This window comes from Pseudophryne corroboree, chromosome 1, assembly GCF_028390025.1.
Source record: "Pseudophryne corroboree isolate aPseCor3 chromosome 1, aPseCor3.hap2, whole genome shotgun sequence".
Taxonomy (NCBI): Eukaryota; Metazoa; Chordata; class Amphibia; order Anura; family Myobatrachidae; genus Pseudophryne; species Pseudophryne corroboree.
This window is the reverse complement of record NC_086444.1, coordinates 919289318-919315961: the sequence shown is the minus strand read 5'-3', so window position 1 is coordinate 919315961 and position 26644 is coordinate 919289318. Positions and strand designations below refer to the sequence as shown.

The following is a 26644-nucleotide window of genomic DNA, read 5'->3' as shown; positions in this document are numbered from 1 at the left end:
CTCAGGTGTTGTATCTGTAATATTCAACACATCTCTAATAGCCTCAATCATCAGATTCATCCCTTTTGCAAGAGATGCCGCCCCCCGCAGGCCCTCCCCATCACCGTCTGCTGTGTCAGAATCGGTATCCGTGTCATCCTGCATAATCTGGGCAAGAGCACGTTTTTGAGAGCGTACGCTAGGGGCCCCTGAGGGAACAGAACCGGACCAAACTGCCATAGAGTTCTGTAAGACCTGAGTTGCAGTTTCATTTTGTGCAACCCTAGTAGAAATCTGAGAAATCATACTTTTAATAGAGGCCAACCACTCAGGCTCCCTTGCAGGGATCTGCACTAAAACAGTACAATCCTGATTACATGGAATGGGCTCATCCTGAGAGGAATTATTCTCTGCAGCATATGACACAGAGTCCCTGGACATAGTTTCTGGAGACAACAAACACTCCACACACACACAGGGAAGGGGCAGACAGAGTTTCCCCCCTAAGAATGCCAAGTGAGACACAGAGCTTTGAGCCAACCCACACACAGCGCTTCAGGATATAGATAAACCCTTATCCAGCGCTTACTGTGCACCTTAATAGGACACACAGTATAGCTATACACAGTCTCCCCCCCTCCCCCTTCTACAACCCCCTGGTACCGTACAAGGCAGCTGGAGTTGATCTGGAGGGACAGCTCTCCCTGTCAGCGCTGCTGCAGGCAGGAAAATGGTGCTGAATACTGCTGGGTCCGCTCTGAGGAGAAGCTCCGCCCCTTTTCATGGCGCTGCTTCCCGCTCTTCTGATTATTATACTGGTCTGAGGATTTATGCTGGCAGAGATCCCGGGACCTTGACAGGCTTTCTGGACAGTGTAGGGTGTAGGCACTGGCTCAGGGCGCTCCTCACAGCGCCGCAACTATGTACCGCTGAGCCCCGGAGCACAGATAGTACTGCGCTCCCTACCCTGTTGCCGCCATCTTCACACCGGCTCCCCACTTGACAGGGGTGGCGGTGACTAACTCGCCACTGATCTTCTGGCTCTGTAAGGGGGTGGCGGCATGCTGCTGGGGTGAGCGATCCCCTGTGGCGGTGAACGCTTGATTCCCTCAGGAGCTCAGTGTCCTGTCAGCGGAGATAGTGGCTCAGACCCCACAGGGCAGACACTACTCCACCCCCCTTAGTCCCTCGAAGCAGGGAGGCTGTTGCCAGCAGCCTCCCTGTGCCTAAACTCTAATAAAAATAATAAAACTAAAAACTCCTATGGAGCTCCCCTAGCTGTGACCGGCTCCTCCGGGCACATTTTCTAAACTGAGTCTGGTAGGAGGGGCATAGAGGGAGGAGCCAGCCCACACACTCAAACTCTTGCCAGTGGCTCCTAGTGGACCCATCTATACCCCATGGTACTAATGTGGACCCCAGCATCCCCTAGGACGTAAGAAAAATGGGTATATTTTCTCTTACGTCCTAGAGGATGCTGGGGTGCATATTAGTGCCATGGGGTATAGACGGGTCCACCAGGAGCCATTGGCACTTTAAGAATTTAATATGCCCCTCCTACCAGAGTCAGTTTAGAAAATGTGCCCGGAGGAGCCGGTCACAGCTAGGGGAGCTCTACAGAGTTATCTTGGTAAAGAGTAATTTTTCTTTCTTTTCAGGTTTTTTATTTTACAGGGAGGCTGCTGGCGACAACCTCCCTGCAGCGTGGGACTGTCCGCCCCTCGGGGTCTTGAGCCACTGCTCCCGCTGACTGGACATTGGCTCCAGAGGGGTATGGTCGCGCCCTGCCGCAGGGGAATGCTCGCCCCGGCAGCAAGCCGCCACCCCCTCAGAAGCTGAAGTGTGGCGAGTCCGTCACTGTCCCCCCTTGCAAGCGGGGGGACAGTGTGAAGAGGGCGGCTACAGGGTCAGGAGCGCTCCTGGAAGGCTCAGCGGTACCTTGGTGCGGCGTTGGGAGGTAGCGCCCTGGGTCAGCTCCGGACCCTACACTGGTTTTTTTCAGCATGTTGGGGTCTGCAGACCCAGGTCAGCAAATTCCTCCGGGCCAGTATAATCTTCATGTGAGCGGGAAGACAGCGCCATTGAAGGGGACGGAGCTTCTCAGAGCGGACCCAGCAGCGTTCAGCTCCATTTTTCCTGCCTGCAGTCACGGTTCACTGGATCCAGGTCCCTCCGGAGCTTTCTCCAGCAGTCTGTACGGTACCAGGGGGCTGTAGAAGGGAGGGGAGGCTGCTTAAAGGCTGTGTCACCTATTAAGGGACACAGTCAGTGCTGGGAAGGGACTCCCTTTACCTGAAAAGCGGTGTGTGTGGGTTGGCTCCAATCTCTGTGTCTCTCTGCCATTCTTGGCGGGGGGGGGGGGGGGGGGGGGACTCTGTCCTCATAATACCCTGTGTGTTTGTGGGGTGTTTGAGTGTGTGTGCAACATGTCTAGGGACACTGTTTCATATGCTGCAGAGGATTTGTCTTCCCAGGAAGACTCCATTCCATGTAATCAGGATTGCACTGTTTTAGTGCAGATCCCAGCTAGAGAGCCAGAATGGTTAGTCTCTCTGAGGGGGACTATTTCTCAGATTTCTGATAGGGTGGCTAGGACTGAGCTTGCCACTCAGGTCCTCCAGTCCTCTATGGTGGTATGGTCTAATTCTGCCTCCTCGGGGTCCCCTGCGGTACATTCTCATAAACGTGCGCTTGCAATTATGCAGGATGACACGGACACCGACTCTCACGCTGCAGACGGTGATGGGGATGTGTTGCGGTGGACGGCATCACTAGCCAAGGGGGTGCAGTTGATGATTGAGGCTGTTAGGGATGTTTTACACATTTCAGACACAGCGCCGGAGCAGGTGGAGGAGGCCTTCTTCACTGATAATAAGAAGCACCCCCTCACTTTCCCGGCATCCAAAGAATTGAATGCTATCTTTGAAAAGGCATGGGAAACTCCGGAAAAGAAATTCCAGATTCCCAAGAGGGTGTTAGTGGCTTTTCCCTTCCCAGAGGAAGATAGGAAGAGATGGGAGTCCCCGCCGATAGTCGACGCCTCTGTATCCAGGCTGTCCAAACAGGTAGTTTTACCGGTCCCGGGATCTACCGCGTTAAAGGACCCGGCAGATCGCAAGGTGGATGCTACGCTGAAATCCATTTACATGGCTTCTGGGGCTATAAAGCTATTGCCAGGTGGTCGATCACTCTGCAGGAGGAATCGTCTATGCTGGACAAAGGTGACGTTGATTTGTTTTTACGTAATATTCAGGATTCTGCAGGGTTACTGATGGATTCCATGAAGGACCTGGGTTCCATGGCTGCGGGGATCTCCTCCATGTCAGTCTCTGCTCGCAGAGGTCTCTGGCTGCGTGACTGGTCTGCGGACGCGGAATCCAGAAAGTGTGGGGAAGGCCTTCCGTACAAAGGTCAGGCTCTCTTTGGGGAGGCGCTGGATGTGTGGATTGCCACGGCTACCGCGGGTAAGTCTCCTTTTCTCCCCTCAGCTGCACCGGCTACGAAGAAGCCCTTTTCATCTAACACGTCACAGTCCTTTCGGGCTGCGAGGCCTAGAAAGAATAAGCCTTCGAACACCTTCTTCAGAGGTGGTCGTGCCAAAGGAAAGAAGCCCGCTCCCGCAGGTTCCCAGACCCAGAAGCCCGCTTCTGATACTCCTAAGTCCTCCGCATGATGGTGAACAGCTAGGCCTGGAAGGAGGTCAGGTGGGGGCGAGACTCAGGCGGTTCAGCCACGTCTGGGTGTCGTCGGGTCTGGACCCCTGGGTTCTGGATATAGTGTCCAGGGGGTACAGACTGGAGTTTCAAGATCCCCCGCCTCACCGTTTCTTCAAGTCAGGCTTGCCAGCGCTGCTGGAGGACAGGACAATTCTTCTGGAGGCCATCAGGAAATTGGTGGTGTCATTAAGGTCATTGTTCAGGTCCCTCTTCAGCAAAGGAACAAGGGTTATTATTCGTACCTTTTTGTGGTACCGAAACCGGATGGTTCGGTACGGCCTATTCTAAATTTAAAGTCTTTTGAACCCTTATCTCAAGGAGTTCAAATTCAAGATGGAATCTCTGAGAGCTGTCATATCAGGGCTGTCGGAGGGGGAGTTCCTGGTGTCCCTGGACATCAAGGATGCTTACCTTCACATTCCCATTTGGGCGCCGCATCAAGCTTATCTCAGGTTTGCGCTGATGGACGATCACTATCAGTTCCAGGCGCTGCCGTTTGGCCTCTCCACAGCACCAAGGATCTTCACCAAGGTGATGGCGGAGATGATGGTTCTCCTCCGCAAACAGGGGGTGAACATAATTCCATATCTGGACGATCTCCTGATCAAGGCGTCATCCAGGGAGAGGTTATTGCGGTCTATCGCGCTCACGACACAGCTGCTCAGGAAGCACGGTTGGATCCTGAACCTTCCGAAGTCTCATCTGGAGGCGACAAGGCGGCTGTCTTTCCTGGGCATGATCCTCGACACGGAGGTGCAGAGGGTATTTCTCCCAGCGGAGAAAGCGTTGGTGATTCAAACAATGGTCTGGGATGTCCTATGGCCTACCCGGGTATCGGTTCATCAAGGCATATGCCTTCTATGGAAGATGGTTGCCGCCTACGAGGCTCTGCAGTACGGCAGGTTTCATGCTCAACCTTTTCAACTGGACCTCATGGACCAGTGGTCGGGCTCTCACCTACACATGCACAAGAGGATACGCCTGTCTCCGAAAGCCAGGATTTCACTCCTCTGGTGGCTGCAACTTCCACACCTTCTGGAAGGGTGAAGGTTCGGAATTCAAGACTGGATCCTGTTGACCACAGATGCAAGTCTAAGAGGTTGGGGAGCGGTCGCTCTGGTGTAAACCTTTCGACGAAGATGGTCGGATCAAGAGTCACTTTTCCCAATAAACATCCTGGATCTCAGGGCCGTTTTCAACGCCCTTTCTGCAAGCAGCACACCTTCTACAGGACCACAGTGGCCTACATAAACCGACAAGGCGGAACGAAGAGCAGAGCTGCCATGGCGGAGGTGTCAAAAATCCTCATCTGGGCAGAAAGGCACGCGGTGGCGATGTCGGCAATCTTCATTCCGGGCGTAGACAACTGGGAAGCAGACTTCCTCAGCAGACACGATCTCCATCCAGGGGAGTGGGGCCTCCATCTGGAGGTGTTCGAGGAGGTAACCGGTTGGTGGGGGGGGGGGTTCCTCATATAGACATGATGGCCTCCCGCCTCAACAAGAAGCTACGGAGGTACTGTTCCAGGTCAAGAGACCCACAGGCAGTGGCGGTGGACGCACTGGTAACACCTTGGGTGTTCAAGTCGTGTATGTGTTCCCTTCACTTCCTCTGATACCAAAGGTTCTTCAACTCGTGAGAAGAACAAAGGTTCTGGCAATCCTCATTGCTCCGGACTGGCCAAGGAGGGCTTGGCCTTCTGTTGGAAGATCCACGGCCGTTACCTCTTCGGGAGGATCTGCTTCTGCAGGGGCCGTTCGCTTATCAAGACTTACCGCGGCTTCGTTTGACGGCATGGCGGTTGAACGCCAGATCTTAGTTCGGAAGGGTATCCCGAGTGAGGTCATTCCTACCCTGATACAGGCCAGGAAGGGGGTAACGTCTAAGCATTACCATTGCATTTGGAAGAAATATGTTTCTTGTTGCGAGGCCAAGAAGTTTCCGGCGGTGGAATTTCAACTTGGACGTTTTCTCCTTTTCCTGCAAGCAGGGGTGGATATGGGACTGAGACTGGGCTCCATCAAGGTCCAGATCTCTGATTTGTCCATCTTCTTCCAAAAACAATTGGCTGTTCTTCCTGAGGTTCAGACCTTTTTGAAAGGGGTTCTGCACATCCAGCCTCCCTTTGTGGCGCCTACGGCTCCATGGGATCTTGATGTGGTGTTGCAGTTCCTGCAATCTGCTTGGTTTGAGCCTTTACAGGAGGCTGATCTCAAGTTTCTCACGTGGAAGGCGATCACTTTGTTGGCCTTGGCTTCTGCACGACGTGTGTTGGAATTGGGGGCTTTATCTTGTAATGACAGGGCGGAACTTAGGACTCGTCCACAGTTCAGCTTTCCACATCAACCAACCTATTGTGGTACCAGTGGCTACTGACTCCTCAATTACTTCAAAGGCCTTGGATGTAGTGAGTGCTTTGAAGATTTACGTGAAGAGGATGGCTCGTCATAGGAAAAGTGACTCTCTGTTTGTCCTCTATGATCCAAAGAAAATTGCATGTCCTGCTTCTAAGCAGTCGATCTCCCGCTGGATCAGGTTCACTATCCAGCATGCTTATTCCACGGCAGGATTGCCGTGTCCAAAATCTGTAAAGGCCCACTCTACTCGTAAAGTGGGCTCTTCCTGGGCGGCTGCCCGGGGTGTCTCGGCGGTACAACTCTGCCAAGCAGCTACTTGGTCTGGGTCGAACACGTTTGCCAAGTTTTACAAGTTCAATACTTTGGCCTCTGATGACCTCAAGTTTGGTCAAGAAGTGTTGCAGGAGCCTCCACGCTCTCCCTCCCGTACTGGGAGCTTTGGTACATCCCCATGGTACTAATATGGACCCCAGCATCCTCTAGGACGTAAGAGAAAATAGGATTTTGGTTACCTACCGGTAAATCCTTTTCTCGTAGTCCATAGGGGTTGCTGGGCGCCCGCCCAGCGCTTCGTTTACCTGCATTGGTTTTCTGGTTCAGTGTTACCTGGTTCCTAGGTAAGTTCTGTGTTATTTACTGTTTCAGCTGTTGCTGAAGTTGTTCCGGCATGTTGGCCGGATTCTCCTGTTGTGTGAGCTGGTATGAAGCTCGCCACAATCTGTGTAATTCCTTCTGTCGAAGTATGTCGTATCCTCGGGCACAGTTTCTAGACTGAGTCTGGTAGGAGGGGTATAGAGGGAGGAGCCAGCCCACACTATTAAACTCTTAAAGTGCCAATGGCTCCTGGTGGACCCGTCTATACCCCATGGTACTAATATGGACCCCAGCATCCTCTATGGACTACGAGAAAAGGATTTACCGGTAGGTAACCAAAATCCTATTTTTAAAATGTGAAACAGTACTTAACCAAGAACTAAGCAGTACTGAACTAAGTAACCACTGCAGGATCACGAAGCGCTGGGCAGACGCCCAGCATACTCTACGGACTACGAGAAAAGGATTTACCTGTAGGTAATTAAAATCCTATTCTCTCCATGTAACCATTAACATTACACCCCCATCACCACCACCACCCCAATGTATCCAAAGCACCCCACACGCCCCAGAAATCATCAGTTCACTTCCAAACTCTCCACATTACAGCCCTGCTTCCTGACCCTTCCACATTACAGCCCTGCTTCCCGACTCTTCCACATTACAGCCCTGCTTCCCGACCCTTCCACATTACAGCCCTGCTTCTCGACCCTTCAACGCTACAGCCCTGCTTCCCGACCCTTCCAGATTACAGCCCTCCTTCCCGACCCCTCCACATTACAGCCCTCCTTCCTGACCCTTCCACATTACAGCCCTGCTTCCTGACCCTTCCACATTACAGCCCTGCTTCCCGACCCCTCCACATTACAGCCCCCCTTCCCGACCCCTCGACATTACAGCCCTCCTACCCGACCCTTCCACATTACAGCACTGCATCCCGACCCCTCCACATTACAGCCCTCCTTCCCGACCCCTCCACATTACAGCACTGCATCCCGACCCCTCCACATTACAGCACCGTACCCCCTCCACATTACAGCACTGCATCCTGACCCCTCCACATTACCGCACTGCATCCCTACCCCTCCACATTACAGTAGTGTACCCCAACCACATTACAGCACTGCATCCTGACCCCTTCACATTGTAGCACTGTATCGTGATCCCTCCACAACCCCTCATATTTCAACACTGCACCCCTACCCCACCACTTTACAGCACTGCATCCTGACCCATCCACATTACCGCACTGCATCCCTACCCCTCCATATTTCAGCAATATACCCCCCACCCTTCCCTTTTCAGCACTGCACCCTGACCCATCCACACTATATCACGATCCACAAACCCCCTCCACATTACAGAATTACCTCCAGCAATAGCAATGCTGAGAGTTGAGCGCAGTACCCCTCTTAACACATATCCTTATAACAGCAATATACTCCCCAAATAATATGAATATCACTCAACACCCACACCTTACAGCAATGCCATGACCCCCCAACTCCGCACTGCAGAAATGTCGTAGCCCCAGACTCTGCGCTGCAGCAGTGCCATGGCCCCCAATTCCATACTGCAGCAACGCCATAGCCCCAAACTCCGCACTGCAACAATACCATGACCCCCCCAACTTTACACTACATTAACGTCATACCCCCCCCCCCCCCCATCTCCACAATGCAGCAGCGCCATGCCCCCAAACTCTGCACTGCAGCAACATCATAGCCTGAAAACTCGGCACTGCAGCAACATCATAGCCTGAAACTCCACACTACAGCAGCACCATGGACCCCAACTCCACACTACAGCAACATCATAGCCCCCATCGCCGCACTGCAACAGCACCTTGGGCCCCTAACTCCACACTACAGAAACTGCATAGCCCCCAACTCTGCTCTGCAGCAGTGCCATGGCCTCCACCTCTGCGCTGCAGCAGTGCCACAGCCCCCAGCACCGCTCTGCAGCAATGCGACCATAACCAAGCGAGCAGTAGAGCAATCTCACTGCCCCCCCATTGCGCACTGCGGTAACACCACCACCCCCAATCTTGCACTACAGCAATGCCACTGACACTCAACCCACTACTAAGCCTGTATATGTGGACATGGTCCACATCTAAAAAGTCCCAACAGTTTGTTCCCATTCCATGTGTTCTTGTGGTTTTTCTTTTAGTCTTGAAATTTTATTGTGTTAAAACTCTTAGTACTCTCAGTTCTGGAGATATAAACATATTAGGCAAAAACTATGATCGCCCTTCATGGTGTCCCTGCGCATGTCTGTCTCTGTGATGAGGTATCAGCTGGAATCAGACACACAGTAGGTCAGACGTTGAGGCAACTTTCCCTTAGAGCATCACTGCGCACATCAATAGGGAGGGTAGTGAGGCCACTGGGAAAAGTCCTGGTAAGGTCAATGGTCAGTCCACCGCAGTGCATTTGCCTGAAAATCTAGCATTCATACGGTGTTTTAATAGTTCCTGTAATTATACAAAGGAAGCTTTATTGATGATTTATATACAGACATCTGCATACTACCAAGCTCTTATATTTTAAGTCAAAGGACCCAGTATCTCTTATCTTTATAAATATAACCAAGATATATTAAACTAGTCCCCAACCTGTGTTTTTGGTAAAGTGCTCCTTTTCTGTTTGCACAGGAAAGTGGAGGGAAACAGAGCCTTGTTGAGCGTGCCTTAAGAGAGAAGCGGGCTGCAGAGGAAGAGCTGGAAAAGGTAAGGCATGGCCTCAAATTATTATTATTATTATTACCAGTTATTTATATAGCGCACACATATTCCGCAGCGCTGTACAGAGAATATTTGCCCATTCACATCAGACCCTGCCCCAGTGGAGCTTACATTCTATATTCCCTACCACATGTACACAGACACATTCACGCTAGTGTTAATTTTGTTGGGAGCCAATTAACCTACCAGTATATTTTTGGATTGTGGGAGGAAACCGGAGTACCCGGAGGAAACCCACGCAAGTACGGGGAGAATATACAAACTCCGCACAGTTAGGGCCATGGTTGGAATCGAACCCATGACCTCAGTGTTGTGAGGCAGTAATGCTAACCATTACACCATCCGTACTGCTCCAACAAATGCAGGGAGAGTGTAGTTTAATCAGGGTATTTGCACTATATAATCAAATATATGTTTTGTATTTTAACAGTTTCACAGTTATTTGTATATTCCTGCTGTATCTGCATTAACAACCCACTTTGGTAAAGTCAGAGGTACTTTACCAAAGTATTTTTCTTATATTATACGCTGCCATTTAACTTTTTGTGAAATACAATCTCTCCTGTATCATCTGTTTGTTAATGCACATCATCTGCAGTTGTGTATTTTGTTTTCTGACCCTTATCCAGTAAGTACGTTTCAATCCTTCTTGGCGATCTCATGTCAACGTGATCCAATCTCTTGTTGCAGGTGTATCGAGAAGGCCGGGTGAATGAGAGAGATTATAGGAAGCAGGAGGAATTACAGCAGCGATGTCTGATAGCTGAACGCAGTAAAGATGACCTCAAGATAAATCTGAGTGTAGTGCAAAAGAAAATGAAACAGTTGGAACTAAAGTGAGCAAACCTTTCTAACCATCAATTATAGCAGGAAAAAGTCAAATGCTGTTTAAAGCTTTTTGAGATGACTATGTAGATTAAAATCCTATGGGGGAACTCATTATGAGATAAAGCTGTTTGTTCTACATTGTCTTCAAAATACCAGCTGCACATCTGGTGATATTGTTAGTATGTACAAATGTTTTCATTTGGCAGAAGTGTACTGTTGGATGTACAGCCACCTACAGCCATGAGTCCCACCTAATTAAATAGTCTAAATTACGTGTCTTCTGACCGACAATAGTTTATGTTAATGAGTGTGTTGTTAAAAATAGTGTTTTAGATATTGCAAAAAAAAAAAAAATTCCTATCAAATATCTGTCTGTCTGTCTGTCTATCTAGATATAGATAGATAGATAGATAGATAGATAGATAGATAGACAGACAGACAGATATTTGATTGGAATTTTTTTTTTTTTGCAATATCTAAAACACTATTTTTAACAACACACTCATTAACATAAATAGATAGTTAAATATATAGATAGATAGATATAGATAGATACAAATTTGATTGGAATAAACACACGTTATATAATACAGGTATGGAATATTTAATCCGGTAATGGGTGGGATGTATTGTAGTCCGAGTTGGCAGGAGGTGCGGGTTCCCGGTTGATTTCTGACTTTTTTATTTTTTTAAAGCTGCAATCATGTATACGGTAAAACCATGCCTTGTAAATGTTTGCCGCTTTTAAAAAAAAAGTCTGCGTTTGGCCAGGTATCTGCAGCTCCTGCCAACTCGGACTACATTACATTCGGCCCCATAAATTTTTAAGTAACGTTGGGCACCATGTCTAAAAATATAGAAAATTATTATTATTATTTTGGTTATATGACGCTAACCATTTCGTAATTAGTCACATCAGTCCCTACTCCATTGGAGCATAAAATATGAGGGTCTGATTCAATAAACACAATTAAAGTAAGCGGATTTCTGCTAGACAATAAACCTCCTGCAGAGTCACTGAATACCAATTGAGTCAGGAGATGGGGTAGATTTTGTTAAAAATGCTTGTTCTCCCCCATACTGGCACCTACACACTTGGAGTTCCCACCTCATTCAGAGGAGTGCCCCTTTAGTAGCTATGATCTGGTGATCACCAAACAATAATACTCTACATTCCAGTAAGCGTTAGGGATCTCAGAGATGGTTTGGTTCTAATGCACAGGTCTCCTCCATTCTGGCATCCACAAACCGAAAGGCGCCCTCATAATGCAGTAAGTTGCTTTCTTTTCAAAATAGTATGATTTGTTGGTCTACCATATTACGAGTGTACCTACACACTTTATTCATTTAATTAACATTACTAAAATAAATGAATGTATTATTATTGTCAAGTGCAGATTTTCTTATGAAAATCCACTTCTAACACCTTAATATTTCACATTCTAGAAAAGTAGATCAATGCTCAAGCAAGAACCACAAAGTACTTGTTGGTGTTCAGAAAAATAAAATACAGATTTTCTTTTCATTCACTTCAAAACACTGCTTAGTAAATTTACCCCTCAGCAGCAAATAAGTGACGTTCAAAACTTTTACATAACTTTTATTTACAAAATGTAACGCGCTAAAATGACATTTATGTGGGAACTTTGGGTGTGAGATACAAGGGCTCAATGAACCTTGGACTCCTTGGAAGATATGCCCTGACTTTTGTACATCTTCATGTGCTGCTGTGTCTGTGGTCAGAGCCTTGTTGTACATGGCTGTGTATTGAGCATTAAAACTTACATTCGATTGACACCCAGGATCGGCCATTATAGTGTCTAGCATTCTGGGGGACACGTTTTTTACTTGCCCAGTTGGGTGCTGATGCTCACAGACCGAGTACATGCAGAGGAGCAGTGTAGTTTTGAGCGAGGAGCAAAGGTTAATGGATGGGTTATTTAATAAAGATAAGGTAATGATGGAGGAATGCCATGATTGGAAGGCTGGTTAAGGAGATAATGCTGCAGAATGGTGCAGTTAGTAATGATTGCTGTAGGTGTTAGTGGTGGTGGATTGGGTGTTGCAGGGACAAGGACTTAATAACTATTGCTGATTTAATGAATATGACTATGTAGATGGATGGCTAATTATGATTATAATGATGTATTGGTGATGATGGGGCAGGATGATGCTGGTGTTGCGTTATGACAAGAATGATGGAGACATGTTGATAGTGGGATTTATATGGTGAAGAGGATGATGAGGGGGCATTGAGGTGGGTAAGGGGATTGAGTGTACAGTGATATACAGGTTGAGTATCCCATATCCAAATATTCCGAAATACGGAATATTCCGAAATACAGACTTTTTTAAGTGAAACTGAGATAGTGAAACCTTTGTTTTTTGATGGCTCAATGTACACAAACTTTGTTTAATACTCAAAGTTATTAAAAATATTGTATTAAATGACCTTTAGGCTGTGTGTATAAGGTGTATATGAAACATAAATGAATTATGTGTATGTACACACACTTTGTTTAATGCACAAAGTTATAAAAAATATTGTCTAAAATGACCTTCAGGCTGTGTGTATAAGGTGTATATGTAACATAAATGCATTCTGTGCTTAGATTTAGGTCCCATCACCATAATATCTCATTATGGTATGCAATTATTCCAAAATACGGAAATATCCCATATCCAAAATTCCTCTGGTCCCAAGCATTTTGGATAAGGGATACTCAACCTGTATTTTGTTAGTTTATTTAGAACATTTATATACTGTAGCACCAGCTTAATCTGTTACACTTTACAATGGTTGTAAAATGAGACAGGCTATAAATAGACAGACATAGAGGTAAGAGGGGCCCTGCACACAAGGTGACATTCTATAGGGTAACAGGAGTTTAATACATGAGGTTAGGTATCAGATATGGCATATTGGTCCAGCCAGATTGCAAGGCGAAAAAGTTATTGGTGGGCTAAATGTTCCATTCGCACAGCATTGTTGGCTTGGGTATAGTGGGTTATGTGTTTGTAGAAAGAGACCATATGTAAGTTTTTTGTGACTGGCATGGGGACGATTCAGTTGTTTATCACACCCAATCTTTGCCGGCTGTCGGGATCCTAGCAGTCAGGATACGAACACCGGAATCCCAACAGACGACAATGCTGCCAGCCGGAATCACAATCTTGAAGAACAGAACTATTCCCACTTGTGGGTATCCATGACACCCATAGAGGGGGAACAGATCCTGTGGCGAGTGCAGCGAGCCATCAAGCCCGCAGCGTGGTGAGCGCAGCGAGCCCGCAAGGGGACTCTTAGTGCTCGCCCCGCTGCTGGCATTCTGGCGGATGGGATCCCGCTGTCGGGTTATGGACAGCCGGCATCCCGCCCACCAATAAATCATAAAGACTCCTTACAGCTAGATAAGAACAGAGGACTTAGTATTGAGTTCTGTGGTACTCCCATCTGATAAAGGAAGCAGCGGTGGATCCAGAGGAATGAACACGGAAAGAGCAATTTCATAAGTAGGATGAGAACCAGAGATTGTGGTGTGTGAATGAGAAGAGAGTGACCAACTTTGTCAAATGCAGTAGTGAGATCAAGGAGATTACGAAATAATTGCCTGTAAGTTGGAAAATGATTTGATCCCTGCTAAATCTAGTAAGTGCAGTCTCTGGAGTAGTGGAAATGAAATCTAGACTGATGTGCATCCAATAGGTGTGTGAGGTGGGTGCAGACTAGCCTCTCAAGAATCTCAGAGGGATGATGAGCTGAGAGATGGGAAGGTAATATAGGAGAAAGTTTGTGTTTCAGAATAGGAGTAATCACTGCTTGCTTGAATATTGTGGGGAAGATATCAGTAGAGAGAGACATTAGAGATTTTAGTTAAGTTTGGGAATTGTAAAAGGATACATAGTTATACTGATGGGAGGCATTCATTATGGCGGATGTTGGGATCCCGGCTGCCAGGATGCCAGAATCCCGACACCCAGTGAAATACCACGCCACCACCCGAGGGGGAATATAACCGTCGCCACCAGGCCCGAAGTGTGGCGAGCCCGCGAGGGGACACGCTGCACTCGCCACTGGTATTCCGGCTGTTGGTTTCCTGATCACCGGGATCCCGACATCCGGGATATCATACTGATTTTGTAAGGGTAAAGGAACAAGAAGAGAGATAGGGGAGTAGGAAGATAATAAGAGGGTAGATTCATTACCTTCATTAGAGGAATCAAGTGAAGGTGCCAGATCGTTCAGGGAAGGAATTGAGCAGGTAATGATGCTGTTTGGGTTTGAGAAGTGAGAGAGAGCACGGATAACGAAGTTAGGAAGGGGGGTTACAGGCGTGAGATTAAGACTATTGCAGCAATAGTAGGTTATGATGTTGGTTGAAGATAGTATAAAATCTGTAAGAGATGTCAGCTGTATGGTCTGCTGTTTATTATTAACGAGTATCACATAAAATGTGTTAACATGCCTAATGGTGCATACCCACTGGGTGTTTTTGCACAGCGATGATGTGAACATCGCTGGTATGAAAAACGCTCAGGGCATACGCACTGAGCAATTTTTACCTGGCCCAGCGATGTTCACGGGGAGGGGGGGGGGGGGGGGGGTGAACCACTTTCCACAGTAGGAGACTGTGGAAAGTGGTTCACTCTGCTGGTAAAACAGCCCGACGGACGGAGGCAGCTGGCGAATGGTGATGATGTTGGTGCGCGCATCAGCGCTCACCGCCCACCCATACACACTGGCCGAGTTTGAGCTCAAAGTAGCTCAAAGCGCCAAAAGTCAGCTACTTTGAGCTCAAAATCGGCTAGTGTTTATGCGCCTTTACTCTTAGATTTCATAAGTTATATATCTAAAAAGCAGTATAACAATATATCTAGTTGTATGTTGCCAGGTATGGAAATAATTATTTGCTTTATGTAGATGGCTCCTATGTCCTTATTGAACCTTTAATTTACAGACCCAAATTTAGTGGCAACAGCTGGTGGGCTAGTAATATGACAGCGGCATACGTTTATAAAAGTCAGTCTTATCAGTCTCCTTCTACAGGTGTAAGGGGACACAAAAGCATTATAATAAAATATCTGCATGTGGATGTATGCATACACTTCTTGTACGGGCAACATAAGCTCTTTGTCATTGTAAAGTTTCCACATCTTAGGCTTTTTCTTAAGTATAGTCAGAAAGGTAATAATGCAGCATACATGTGTCTCATGTAGCCTAGCGTTTTGTGAGTGAAACGTCCGTGCTGAAAAAAGTGGTGAGAAGAAAAAAGATCTATTTTAAGAAAGCTCTTATAATACCTGTCCCACTGGGCTACCCACTGCGAGTCCCACTGGAATAGACAGATGAGACGTGTTTATATTTATACAGTATGTATAATCATAAATGATCTGCGTGGGATTTTCTCTATATTCGTACACTGGTCTTACATCATGGTAAATATTACACCATTTCATGTCCTGTAACATTTTATTTACTAGAAATAATGTGGGTAGTGATAGAAGAATATTATGAGACCATAACTCCAAGCTTGCTTCTTTATGGTCACAATCCATTTTTGTGTGATTCTCTTTGCCTTTTTTTTTTTTTTCATTCTAGTTTTTTATTAGCACTTTCTGCTTCCCGACTGCATAAATCTATATGTAATACCTCTTTCTGAAAAGTTGTGATTACAGTTACAATTGTAATTCTCCAAAGGGCATATTTTTCTGCCTGGATGCAGACTACCTAGAGAGCTCAACTGTTCGGATCTGATGCAAATCAAAGCTCATACACTTAAACTATTGTTCCATGCCCTGAATTAGTAACTGCAAGATGACAATATTACATTCTGATTTTTACCTGCAGTCACTTTTTAAATAGCACATTATTCCTAGGTGGAACACATGGATCACAGCCTGCTGATCTGTGGCATTTGGGAGAATAGATTCACCCCAGAGTTTGTCTTATAAAAGTGTGCAGACTAAAAGAAAATACATCATTTAATGGTGATGTAATAAAGGTTTAAAGGTCTGTAAAATAAACATTATCTTATTTTCTGCCCACGTGGGAACGACACTTATGAAATCACAGTAGCTCTTCAAATGTATTAGTTTCTGTACTTTACATATTTATTTTGGTTCTCCTTAATGGGCACAATGCTGTGTTTTTTTTATGTAACTACATGTGAAAGACAGATACGTGTTTTATTTTCCTCATTTTAGGTAGTATGCTTTCACAAACCTTGCCTTTCTCCCTATGTGTGCCAACTTGTACATGGAAGGTAGTTGCCATCTTAATGAATGACTCTAGTGACAGGGAAGCTTGTGTTTACAATAGTGTTAAGTCAGTATCCATATCACTATTTTTATATATATATATATATATATATATATATACATATATATACAATTTAATATAATATTTAGCTCCATGGAGCTAAAAGAAAGGGAGATGGAATATTATAGGACAGGACAGAACGTTTACCAGTTTTATGTTAATGTAGTTGGCTAGGGGTGATCTCAAGTCTAAAAATATTATAAATATGTCACAAGTCCTTGTTAATAAAGTTATTTGCATTCCTTAGAATGAATCAGACAATTCATGACGTAAGTAATTGGCTTAACAGCTTTAAATATAACATACAGGTTGTTTCCTGCTTAGAAATTCCTTCTACACAGTATGCACTACAATCACCTAAAAATTGTTACAGCATTAATTTGTCAATGAGTTGTATTCACAGTTCCTTCTGAAGTACTATTTGGAGCACCCAAATATATGAACACTGTAATCCAAATTAGACATGTGCAGGGTCATATTTTCTCGTTTCTTAACGCCAGAATTATCGCAAGTTTGTATTTATCCGGATTTTTCTTATTGGCTAACCAAAACATATGACATCCGAGAGCCGATAAGATGCCATTTTGAGATCCAGGTAAATCCAAAACCGCTCATCTCTAACCCAAATACCATTTACTGGTCCGCTTGTGCATATCTCACTGGCTAGAAACAAACACTGCCTGTTATAGGTTCTGCCTTGACAAAGGTTGCCAATATTTATCTTAACGCCTCCCAGCTGATGCGTTTCATCTAGAAGACTCTTTCAAAGCTCATGTTATATGTTTAATTTTTAGCTGCAAGAAAAAAATAGATGTTCTTTTGTAGCATTTGTAGTTGACACAATATCCTTATCTTATGAATTGCAATGAATCTATTCCTAATTAAATATACTAAATGTATGCGTGTGTGTGTATGTATATATATATATATATATACCCCCAGTGTTGTGTACATTATTTTTGTTTTTATTTTTGCCTTGTGTCATTGCTATAGTATATAGCCGCTCCATTGACTCTTTAGATAAATTGTACCTTATTTACTTTGGCCTTGTATGAAAGCATGGATGTTTGTTTTAATGCAGTAATAATAAGAAATGTTATACATACATCTACTTTAATTCCATACATTTTATGAAGCACACTGGATACAGGCCACAAAGTACCACTGTTTAGCAGCTTTGCTTTTGAAGGGACTATACAGCACACATGGAGGAACATGCCTACTCCCTGATTTCGGGAGATGTCTCAGCAACCTGAAGATGTGGAGAGGCAAAAATCTCTAAAGAGATGCCCTGTGCAAAACGCGTTTGTCACATCCAAATCCAACACTACTTTTTCAGTGCCATCAGTTTCAGAGACAGAATTTTTTTGGGGGTTTAGCCTAATAAGGCTTTAGTTAATGAAAGGATTATGGGAAATCAGGGCTTACATTATTACATATGCCAGATTTGTGTTTAGGTGGTTTTTATGACATTGCAGCTGGAAATGCTCGTCTCTATTTTTGTGCAACGTACAGGTGAAGAATCTGTCCCATTAATAGAACAGTGTGAGACCTAAAGACCACCAGCTCTGGAGCAGAAAAGAGTATGACCAGGAAAGACCCAAAGTGTGCCCCTTGCAGTGCTTTCCTCATTTCAGTTATCTTACGCCATAAAAGCAAATCTTCTTTCTGCTCTTGCTCCGCAGAACAAGGCCTGTCCTAATGTCATCCAGCTCCTCCCCTCTGCATGTGCAAACTTAGGTTTTTCTGCAGACACCGCCATCATGTTCTGTAAAACCACGCACACTGACATTTACTCAGTGGCCAAATTTTATGACCACCAGGCAATTTTATGCTTTTCCTCAGATAATGCTGACCTAGGATGTTGGAATCTGTATAAGAGTAGAAAGGCAAAGCTATGCAGAGACTAATGAAGTGTATCACTCATGAAAGGAGCAGTGGTCTAAGCATTAGCAAAACAGTTGCACTGGTGATTTGTACAAGGGCAGCAGTTACAGTGCACACAGAGTGGCCAGCAGACAAAAAATTGGTTCTGAGAGCAAGGCCTGTAGTTATAAATGGCTACTGGATGTCCGGAATGGAGTGAGACGGGCAACGGTGCATCAAATTACGGATCATCTAAATCAGGAATCCGTTCATATGGCCTCTTATGAACAGTATCACACATTACATTGTATGGACTACAGAAGCAGAAGGCCTGTCCATACACCATTGCTATCTTTTGCAAACAGAGTGAAACACCTACAGTTTGCTCAGGAATTAAACAGTCAGTGATTGGAAAAGGGTCATGTGGTCCAACCATTATCTTTTTTTATTTACGCCACGCAGATGGAAGGGTGAGGATATGGAGATAACTGCATGAAATTATGGATCCTACTTGCATTGCCACATCTCTTTAGGTCAGCGGAGACAACGTTATGGAGATGCAGTTAATCATATTTGGCCTAATATTCCCGCCCAACACATTCCGGCAGCTAGTAGAATCCATGCACAGAATAATACTAGCCGTATTAAGAGCAAAAGGGGCCCCAACAAAGTGCTAACCCGTTGGTCATAATTTTGAGCCACTTGGTGTATAAGCGCACTGGTGCAAAGATAGTTTCTCTGACGTCCTAGTGGATGCTGGGAACTCCGTAAGGACCATGGGGAATAGCGGCTCCGCAGGAGACTGGGCACAAAAGTAAAGCTTTAGGACTACCTGGTGTGCACTGGCTCCTCCCCCTATGACCCTCCTCCAAGCCTCAGTTAGATTTTTGTGCCCGGCCGAGAAGGGTGCACACTAGGGGCTCTCCTGAGCTTCTTAGTGAAAGTTTAGTTTTAGGTTTTTTATTTTCAGTGAGACCTGCTGGCAACAGGCTCACTGCATCGAGGGACTAAGGGGAGAAGAAGCGAACCTGCCTGCTTGCAGCCAGCTTGGGCTTCTTAGGCTACTGGACACCATTAGCTCCAGAGGGACCGAACACAGGCCCAGCCTCGGAGCTCGGTCCCAGAGCCGCGCCGCCGGCCCCCTTACAGAGCCAGAAGCAAGAAGAGGTCCGGAAAAATCGGCGGCAGAAGACATCAGTCTTCAACAAGGTAGCGCATAGCACTGCAGCTGTGCGCCATTGTTACTCAGGCACACTTCACACTTCGGTCACTGAGGGTGCAGGGCGCTAGGGGGGGGCGCCCTGAGCAGCAATGTAAACACCTTGGCTGACATAAATACACCACATATAACCCCCAGGGCTATATGGATGTATTTTAACCCCTGCCAGAACTCACCAAAAAGCGGGAGAAAAGGCCGCCGAGAAGGGGGCGGAGCCTATCTCCTCAGCACACGGGCGCCATTTTCCATCACAGCTCCGCTGGAAGGACGTCTCCCTGACTCTCCCCTGCAGTCCTGCACTACAGAAAAGGGTAAAAAAAAGAGAGGGGGGCACTAATTTGGCGCAGTTTTAATACTAACAGCAGCTATAAAGGGAAAAGCACATTTTATAGTGGTATTCCTGTCTATATATAGCGCTCTGGTGTGTGCTGGCATACTCTCCCTCTGTCTCCCCAAAGGGTTAGTGGGGTCCTGTCCTCTATCAGAGCATTCCCTGTGTGTGTGCGGTGTGTCGGTACGATTGTGTCGACATGTTTGAGGAGGAAAATGAGATGGAGGCGGAGCAATTGCCTATTATAGAGTTGTCACCCCCTAGGGAGTCGACACCTGAGTGGATGAGCTTATGGAAGGAATTGCGTGACAGTGTCAGCTCTTTACGACAGACAGTTGACGACATGAGACAGCCGGCTACTCAGCTTGTGCCTGTCCAGGGGTCTCAAACGCCATCAGGGGCTTTAAAACGCCCGTTACCTCAAATGGCAGACACAGACACGGATACTGACTCCGGTGTCGATGATGAGGAGACAAACGTGACTTCCACTAGGGCCACACGTTACATGATTGAAGCAATGAAAAATGTATTGCATATCTCTGATAATACAAGTACCACTAAAAAGGGTATTATGTTTGGTGAGAAAAAACTGCCTGTAGTTTTTCCTGTATCCGAGGAATTAAATGAAGTGTGTGATGAGGCGTGGGTTTCCCCCGATAAAAAACTGATAATTCCTAAAAGGTTATTGGCATCGTACCCTTTCCCGCCAGAGGATAGGGCACGTTGGGAAACACCCCCTAGGGTGGATAAAGCGCTCACACGCTTGTCTAAACAGGTAGCACTACCCTCTCCTGATACGACCGCCCTAAAGGAACCTGCCGATAGAAAGCTGGAGAATATCCTAAAATGTATATACACTCACACGGGTGTTATACTGCGACCAGCAATCGCCTCAGCCTGGATGTGCAAGGTTTATGGACGCGGCAGTGGTCAGGTGATGCGGATTCTAAAAGGCACATGGAAGTATTGCCTTATAAGGGGGAGGAGTTATTTGGGGTAGGTCTATCAGACCTGGTAGCCACGGCAACTGCTGGAAAATCCACATTTTTACCCCAGGTAGCTTCTCAACCTAAGAAGACGCCGCATTATCAGGCGCAGTCCTTTCGGCCCCATAAGGGCAAGCGGGCAAAAGGCGCCTCATTTCTGCCCCGTGGCAGAGGGAGAGGAAAAAGGCTGCAACAAACAGCCAGTTCCCAGGAACAAAAGCCCTCTCCCGCCTCCGCAAAGTCCTCAGCATGACGCTGGGGCTTTACAAGCGGACTCAGGCACGGTGGGGGCCCGTCTCAAGAAGTTCAGTGCGCAGTGGGCCCACTCGCAAGTGGACCCCTGGATCCTTCAGGTGGTATCTCAGGGGTACAAATTGGAATTCGAGACGTCTCCCCCTCGCCGTTTTCTAAAGTCTGCTTTACCGACGTCTTCCTCAGACAGGGAGGCAGTATTGGAAGCCATTCACAAGCTATATTCCCAGCAGGTGATAATCAAGGTACCCCTCCTACAACAGGGAAAGGGGTACTATTCCACACTATTTGTGGTACCGAAGCCGGACGGCTCGGTGAGACCAATTTGAAATCTAAAATCCTTGAACACTTACATACAAAGGTTCAAATTCAAGATGGAGTCACTCAGAGCAGTGATTGCAAACCTGGAAGAAGGGGACTATATGGTGTCTCTGGACATCAAAGATGCTTACCTACATGTCCCAATTTACCCTTCTCACCAAGGGTACCTCAGGTTTGTGGTACAGAACTGTCACTATCAGTTTCAGACGCTGCCGTTTGGATTGTCCACGGCACCCCGGGTCTTTACCAAGGTAATGGCCGAAATGATGATACTCCTTCGAAGGAAGGGAGTTTGTTATCCCTTACTTGGACAATCTCCTGATAAGGGCAAGATCCAGGGAACAGTTGGAAGTCGGAGTAGCACTATCTCAGATAGTGCTGCGCCAGCACGGTTGGATTCTCAATTTTCCAAAATCGCAGCTGATCCCGACGACACGACTTCTATTCCTAGGGATGATCCTGGACACAGTCCAGAAAAAGGTGTTTCTCCCGGAGGAGAAAGCCAGGGAGTTATCCGAACTAGTCAGAAATCTCCTAAAACCAGGCCAAGTCTCAGTGCATCAATGCACAAGGGTCCTGGGAAAGATGGTGGCTTCTTACGAAGCAATCCCATTCGGCAGATTCCACGCAAGAACCTTCCAGTGGGATCTGCTAGACAAATGGTCCGGGTCGCATCTTCAGATGCATCAGCGGATAATCTTGTCATTAAGCACAAGGGTGTCTCTCCTGTGGTGGTTGCAGAGTGCTCATCTTCTAGAGGGCCGCAGATTCGGCATTCAGGACTGGGTCCTGGTGACCACGGATGCCAGCCTGAGAGGCTGGGGAGCAGTCACACAGGGAAGAAATTTCCAGGGCTTGTGGTCAAGCCTGGAGACATCACTTCACATAAATATCCTGGAGCTAAGGGCCATCTACAATGCTCTAAGCCTAGCAAGACCTCTGCTTCAAGGTCAGCCGGTGCTGATCCAGTCAGACAACATCACGGCAGTCGCCCACGTAAACAGACAGGGCGGCACAAGAAGCAGGAGGGCAATGGCAGAAGTTGCAAGGATTCTTCGCTGGGCGGAAAATCATGTGATAGCACTGTCAGCAGTGTTCATTCTGGGAGTGGACAACTGGGAAGCAGACTTCCTCAGCTGACACGACCTCCACCCGGGAGAGTGGGGACTTCACCCAGAAGTCTTCCACATGATTGTGAACCGTTGGGAAAAACCAAAGGTGGACATGATGGCGTCCCGCCTCAACAAAAAACTAGACAGGTATTGCGCCAGGTCAAGGGACCCTCAGGCAATAGCTGTGGACACTCTGGTAACACCGTGGGTGTACCAGTCAGTGTATGTGTTCCCTCCTCTGCCTCTCATACCCAAGGTACTGAGGATCATAAGAAGGAGAGGAGTAAGGACTATACTCGTGGCTCCGGATTGGCCAAGAAGGACTTGGTACCCGGAACTTCAAGAGATGCTCACAGAGGACCCGTGGCCTCTACCTCTAAGAAGGGACCTGCTCCAGCAGGGACCCTGTCTGTTCCAGGACTTACCGCGGCTGCGTTTGACGGCATGGCGGTTGAACGCCGGATCCTGAAGGAAAAAGGCATTCCGGATGAAGTCATCCCTACCCTGATCAAAGCCAGGAAGGATGTAACCGTACAGCATTATCACCGTATTTGGCGTAAATATGTTGCGTGGTGCGAGGCCAGGAAGGCCCCTACAGAGGAATTTCAACTGGGTCGTTTCCTGCATTTCCTGCAAATAGGACTGTCTATGGGCCTAAAATTAGGGTCCATTAAGGTTCAAATTTCGGCCCTGTCGATTTTCTTCCAGAAAGAACTGGCTTCAGTTCCTGAAGTTCAGACGTTTGTCAAGGGGGTACTGCATATACAGCCTCCTTTTGTGCCTCCAGTGGCACCTTGGGATCTCAATGTAGTTTTGGGGTTCCTAAAATCACATTGGTTTGAACCACTCACCACTGTGGACTTAAAATATCTCACATGGAAAGTGGTAATGCTGTTGGCCCTGGCTTCAGCCAGGCGTGTCTCAGAATTGGCGGCTTTATCCTATAAAAGCCCTTACCTAATTTTTCATACGGACAGGGCAGAATTGAGGACTCGTCCTCAATTTCTCCCTAAGGTGGTTTCAGCGTTTCACTTGAACCAGCCTATTGTGGTACCTGCGGCTACTAGGGACTTGGAGGACTCCAAGTTGCTGGACGTAGTCAGGGCCCTGAAAATATATGTTTCCAGGACGGCTGGAGTCAGAAAATCTGACTCGCTGTTTATCCTGTATGCACCCAACAAGCTGGGTGCTCCTGCTTCTAAGCAGACTATTGCTCGTTGGATTTGTAGTACAATTCAGCTTGCACATTCTGTGGCAGGCCTGCCACAGCCAAAATCTGTAAAAGCCTATTCCACAAGGAAGGTGGGCTCATCTTGGGCGGCTGCCCGAGGGGTCTCGGCTTTACAACTTTGCCGAGCAGCTACTTGGTCAGGGGCAAACACGTTTGCTAAATTCTACAAATTTGATACCCTGGCTGAGGAGGACCTGGAGTTCTCTCATTCGGTGCTGCAGAGTCATCCGCACTCTCCCGCCCGTTTGGGAGCTTTGGTATAATCCCCATGGTCCTTACGGAGTTCCCAGCATCCACTAGGACGTCAGAGAAAATAAGAATTTACTTACCGATAATTCTATTTCTCGTAGTCCGTAGTGGATGCTGGGCGCCCATCCCAAGTGCGGATTGTCTGCAATACTTGTACATAGTTATTGTTACAAAAATCGGGTTATTATTGTTGTGAGCCATCTTTTCAGAGGCTCCTCTGTTATCATGCTGTTAACTGGGTTCAGATCACAGGTTGTACGGTGTGATTGGTGTGGCTGGTATGAGTCTTACCCGGGATTCAAAATCCTTCCTTATTGTGTACGCTCGTCCGGGCACAGTATCCTAACTGAGGCTTGGAGGAGGGTCATAGGGGGAGGAGCCAGTGCACACCAGGTAGTCCTAAAGCTTTACTTTTGTGCCCAGTCTCCTGCGGAGCCGCTATTCCCCATGGTCCTTACGGAGTTCCCAGCATCCACTACGGACTACGAGAAATAGAATTATCGGTAAGTAAATTCTTATTTTTGTTCTGCACAGCAGAAATGTAGCAAAAAAATAAATAAAAATGCATGTGTATAAATACTGCATAGAACATCAGGACAGCTCGTAGCTTAGTCCTGGTGCTTTTCTGTTTCTCTGCTCTACTATCCCGGATTTTGACATGTTGAATAAACTGAACGTGTCTTATTTGTGAATGGTTCATGCATTTTTAATATATAGATATGTTTGTATTTTTCAGCTTTGAAGAGGAGCTGTCAAGGTGCAGTGAAACTAATCAGAAGCTGAATGAGGTTTTGGAGTCGGAAAGAAAGGAGAGCAGTTCTGTGAGTGAGGAAAGACTGAAACTTGTGCAGGAAAATGAACATTTACGGAAAGAGGTAGAAGAATGGAAAAAATCTGCCACAGAGGCACAGCAAAAAGTCAGATTTCAGGTACTGCTACTTTAAGTCAGTTCTGTTGTATGCAAACTCTCCATAGGAATACCATTGTCATAATAAGTAATCATACAAAATAGCAGTAAACAAGCAGTAAATGGTTCTATTGTTTAACATTAAAAATATAGGTTTTCTATTTTCATGTTCTTCTGACTGCCGTAAATTAGCCACCTGATTGCAAAATATCAAAATGTGTATATTTGTTCCACCCACAAAACGGGAGGCAGTCAGTTGATCACCACACAGGATCCCAGCAGTCAGTATACCGACGCCGGAATCCCAACACCATCTGCAATCCTGACGGTTGGAGTCCTGACCACCGGCTGGTTTCCCCACTTGGGTGGTGGTCCACGCCACCACACGAGGGGCAATACAACCCTGTGGTGTGCCCGAAGCATGGCGAGCCTGCGAGGAGACAACGCTGCGCTCGCCGCCAAGACCTCTGCATCGGTCTCCTGACCTTTGGGATCTCGTACTGATCCCCTCAAAACAACTGCCTCTATTTTGGATAGGAGACTTTTTAATCTGGGCCATGTATATGTGTATATAATGGACAGCCTGTGCCATATCATTCTTCCAGGTTCCCTGTACTAATCATTTGGATCTGCAGATGTGCCCACTCACATCTAGCCTCCTTGCATGTTAAACAGCTCTTTAAGTGGCGTGACTCGGTAATGTTAAGCATCTTTACCTTTGGCTTTTTCCATTAAAATGTGACTTATTTGCAAAACGATGCAAATAAGACTCAAAGCAGCTTATGCTGTTTAAAATGATTATTGGCATGCCTATATTCTGTGTGCGACCGTGGCTGTGTCTGCGTTTTCCTCAAACACACTGTAACGTACCATTTCCTATGCAGATACAGCTGCAGATGCTCACAGAATATAGGCACGCTGCAAATCTTTTAAATCGTCAGAGTCTGCTATTGTGTCTTATTCACATAGTTATGCGATTAAAATACATTTTTGGGAAAAAAAAGACTCCTGACGCTAACGGAGTTGCACGGGACATGTCAGCTCACTCACACCAGGCATCTCTTGCTACGTGGGGTATTGAGGCAAGAAATATGAGGACACATCTGGACATGCTGGTGACTGCAGACCAGTAAGACTTCCATTACATGACATTATTTGCCTGCTGTTTGTAGGTTCCAGAGTCAATTAGGGCTATGTAAAGCCTGAATGACCTAAGGAACTGAAGAGTGAGCAGTGCAGAGAGAGTTTTGCTGTTATAATGTTAGCCAGAATGGTGCAGAATTCAGGGATTGCTTCACCTACATATATTACACAAAAGACTTGCAGAAAAGTTATTTGGTTGATGTTAATGGGCCTGATTGTAAGTAGGATGCAGCTCGTTATATGGCCACAAATAGCGAGTTTAGCATACTGTGCATGCGCAGAAGTGAATTTACACAATTTACATATTTTTGCGAATCTCCTGCTGATTCTCAGTTGGACGGATCTCGTTGCATGAAATGGCTGTTTCTGTAAAGCAATAATGATACACATACAAGAGATCTGTGTCAGGAGCGTTTAGCACTTCTGTGCAGCAAAGGGAAGCCTGTCTCTGATCTCTTGGACCCAGACAGGGGCAAGTGCCAATGCTA

At 46.5% G+C, this 26644-nt stretch overlaps 1 protein-coding gene across 4 annotated transcripts in view; it reads left to right on the top strand.

Annotated features, from left to right (window-relative positions):
* Positions 1-26644, top strand: part of SCLT1 (sodium channel and clathrin linker 1) — a 410760-nt gene that overhangs the window by 346964 nt on the left and 37152 nt on the right. For all 4 annotated transcript variants that reach the window (XM_063920346.1, XM_063920347.1, XM_063920345.1 and 1 more), the window contains exons 16-18: positions 9303-9377; positions 10083-10228; positions 24843-25035. In XM_063920346.1, the coding sequence (XP_063776416.1) occupies positions 9303-9377; positions 10083-10228; positions 24843-25035 (414 nt within the window). The remainder of the gene's footprint in view (positions 1-9302; positions 9378-10082; positions 10229-24842; positions 25036-26644) is intronic.